At 56.4% G+C, this 1,185-nt stretch overlaps 1 protein-coding gene across 1 annotated transcript; it reads left to right on the plus strand.

Annotated features, from left to right (window-relative positions):
- Positions 1–57: 57 nt before the first annotated feature.
- On the plus strand, positions 58–936 carry WHR41_09600 (uncharacterized protein; the record flags this gene model as incomplete). The annotated part of the gene is made up of 2 exons (XM_069378203.1): positions 58–133; positions 196–936. The coding sequence occupies 2 exons, from the start codon at positions 58–60 to the stop codon at positions 894–896; spliced, it is 777 nt and encodes a 258-aa protein (XP_069224746.1). The 3' UTR covers positions 897–936.
- Between the last annotated feature and the right edge of the window lie 249 nt (positions 937–1,185).

Genomic DNA, 1,185 nt, shown 5'->3' on the forward strand with positions numbered 1-1,185 from the left:
GGCGGGCCTGAGTGTGAGCTTTCCAGACTGAAGACTTCAGCGAAGCCAGCCTTGACCATGACACTTGGGTCTGTTCGACTCCTTTGCCTCCACGGCAGGAGAACCAACTCTGACATATTCGAAAGCCAACTGGGTACGACCGCCGGATCTCCGTCCACGGCACGCGTGAAGGTGAAGCTCACTTCGTCTTCACAGCTCCCCTCAAGTCACGCCTCCCGACCGAGGTGCGATTTGATTTCATCGATGCTCCAATCGAAGGCGCTCCGGCGCCCGGGATCGAGGATTACTTCAAGCCGCCCTACTTCGTCTGGCACCGACAGTGGGCGCCCACTGAGGTTTCCAAAGCGCACGAATACGTCAAAGCAGCGATCGCCCAAAACGGACCTTACGACGGGGTCATCGGCTTTTCCGAAGGCGCCGCGCTTGCGGCAGCTCTCCTCCTCGAGGGTGCTGCTGGCAAAGGACCACTTGTTGAACCGATGTTCGGGTTCGCCGTGTTCTTCAATGCCGTCAACGTCCTCTCGCCGTCGGAAGAGCTAGGAATAAGGATGCTTGAGAGCGACGTACGAGATTCGGTGAAGAGCTTCGAAGAGGGAAACATAGATCACGGATGTCCTGCCTTGGACTGTGTGTACGCGCTGTGTTCAGACGCCATACCGGCGCTAATCGCCGTGCCCACGCTGCACGTTGTCGGGCTGCATGATGTTTTCACAGCGCGTTCGCACGACTTGATCAAGCTGTGCAAACCGGAAAACGCGACTGTGGTCACCTCAAAAGTCGGACACGAGCTTCCGAAGGGTCGCGATTGGGACGTCGTCGCCCGGAGGGTGGACAACATGATCATTTCCAGGTCGTTCGCCAGGGGCCCGGCCTATTCCAATCTCATATTTAGCTAGGGCGACGTTACATGCGGTACCGGAACATTCGATCGTCCAACTTGCATGTGTAATTCTTGACCGCCATGAGTAGTGACTGGAGATGTAAGCAGAGGAGCGCTAGGCTCGTCAATATGAAGAGACGAATTGGATGCGCAGGATCGCAGGTACAATGCAACCTCGAACGCTGCAAAACAGTACATCCTTATACTAAAGTGCTTTCCATTGAGCGACCGGCTTCCCAAGCGGGCGGGCACTCCTGTTGAACCTCGTCACTGAAATGTCGTCTTCGACCGGCGCTTCACGCTCA

This window comes from Cladosporium halotolerans (genome assembly GCF_011745625.1).
Source record: "Cladosporium halotolerans strain TM138-S3 chromosome Unknown Sca439, whole genome shotgun sequence".
Taxonomy (NCBI): Eukaryota; Fungi; Ascomycota; class Dothideomycetes; order Cladosporiales; family Cladosporiaceae; genus Cladosporium; species Cladosporium halotolerans.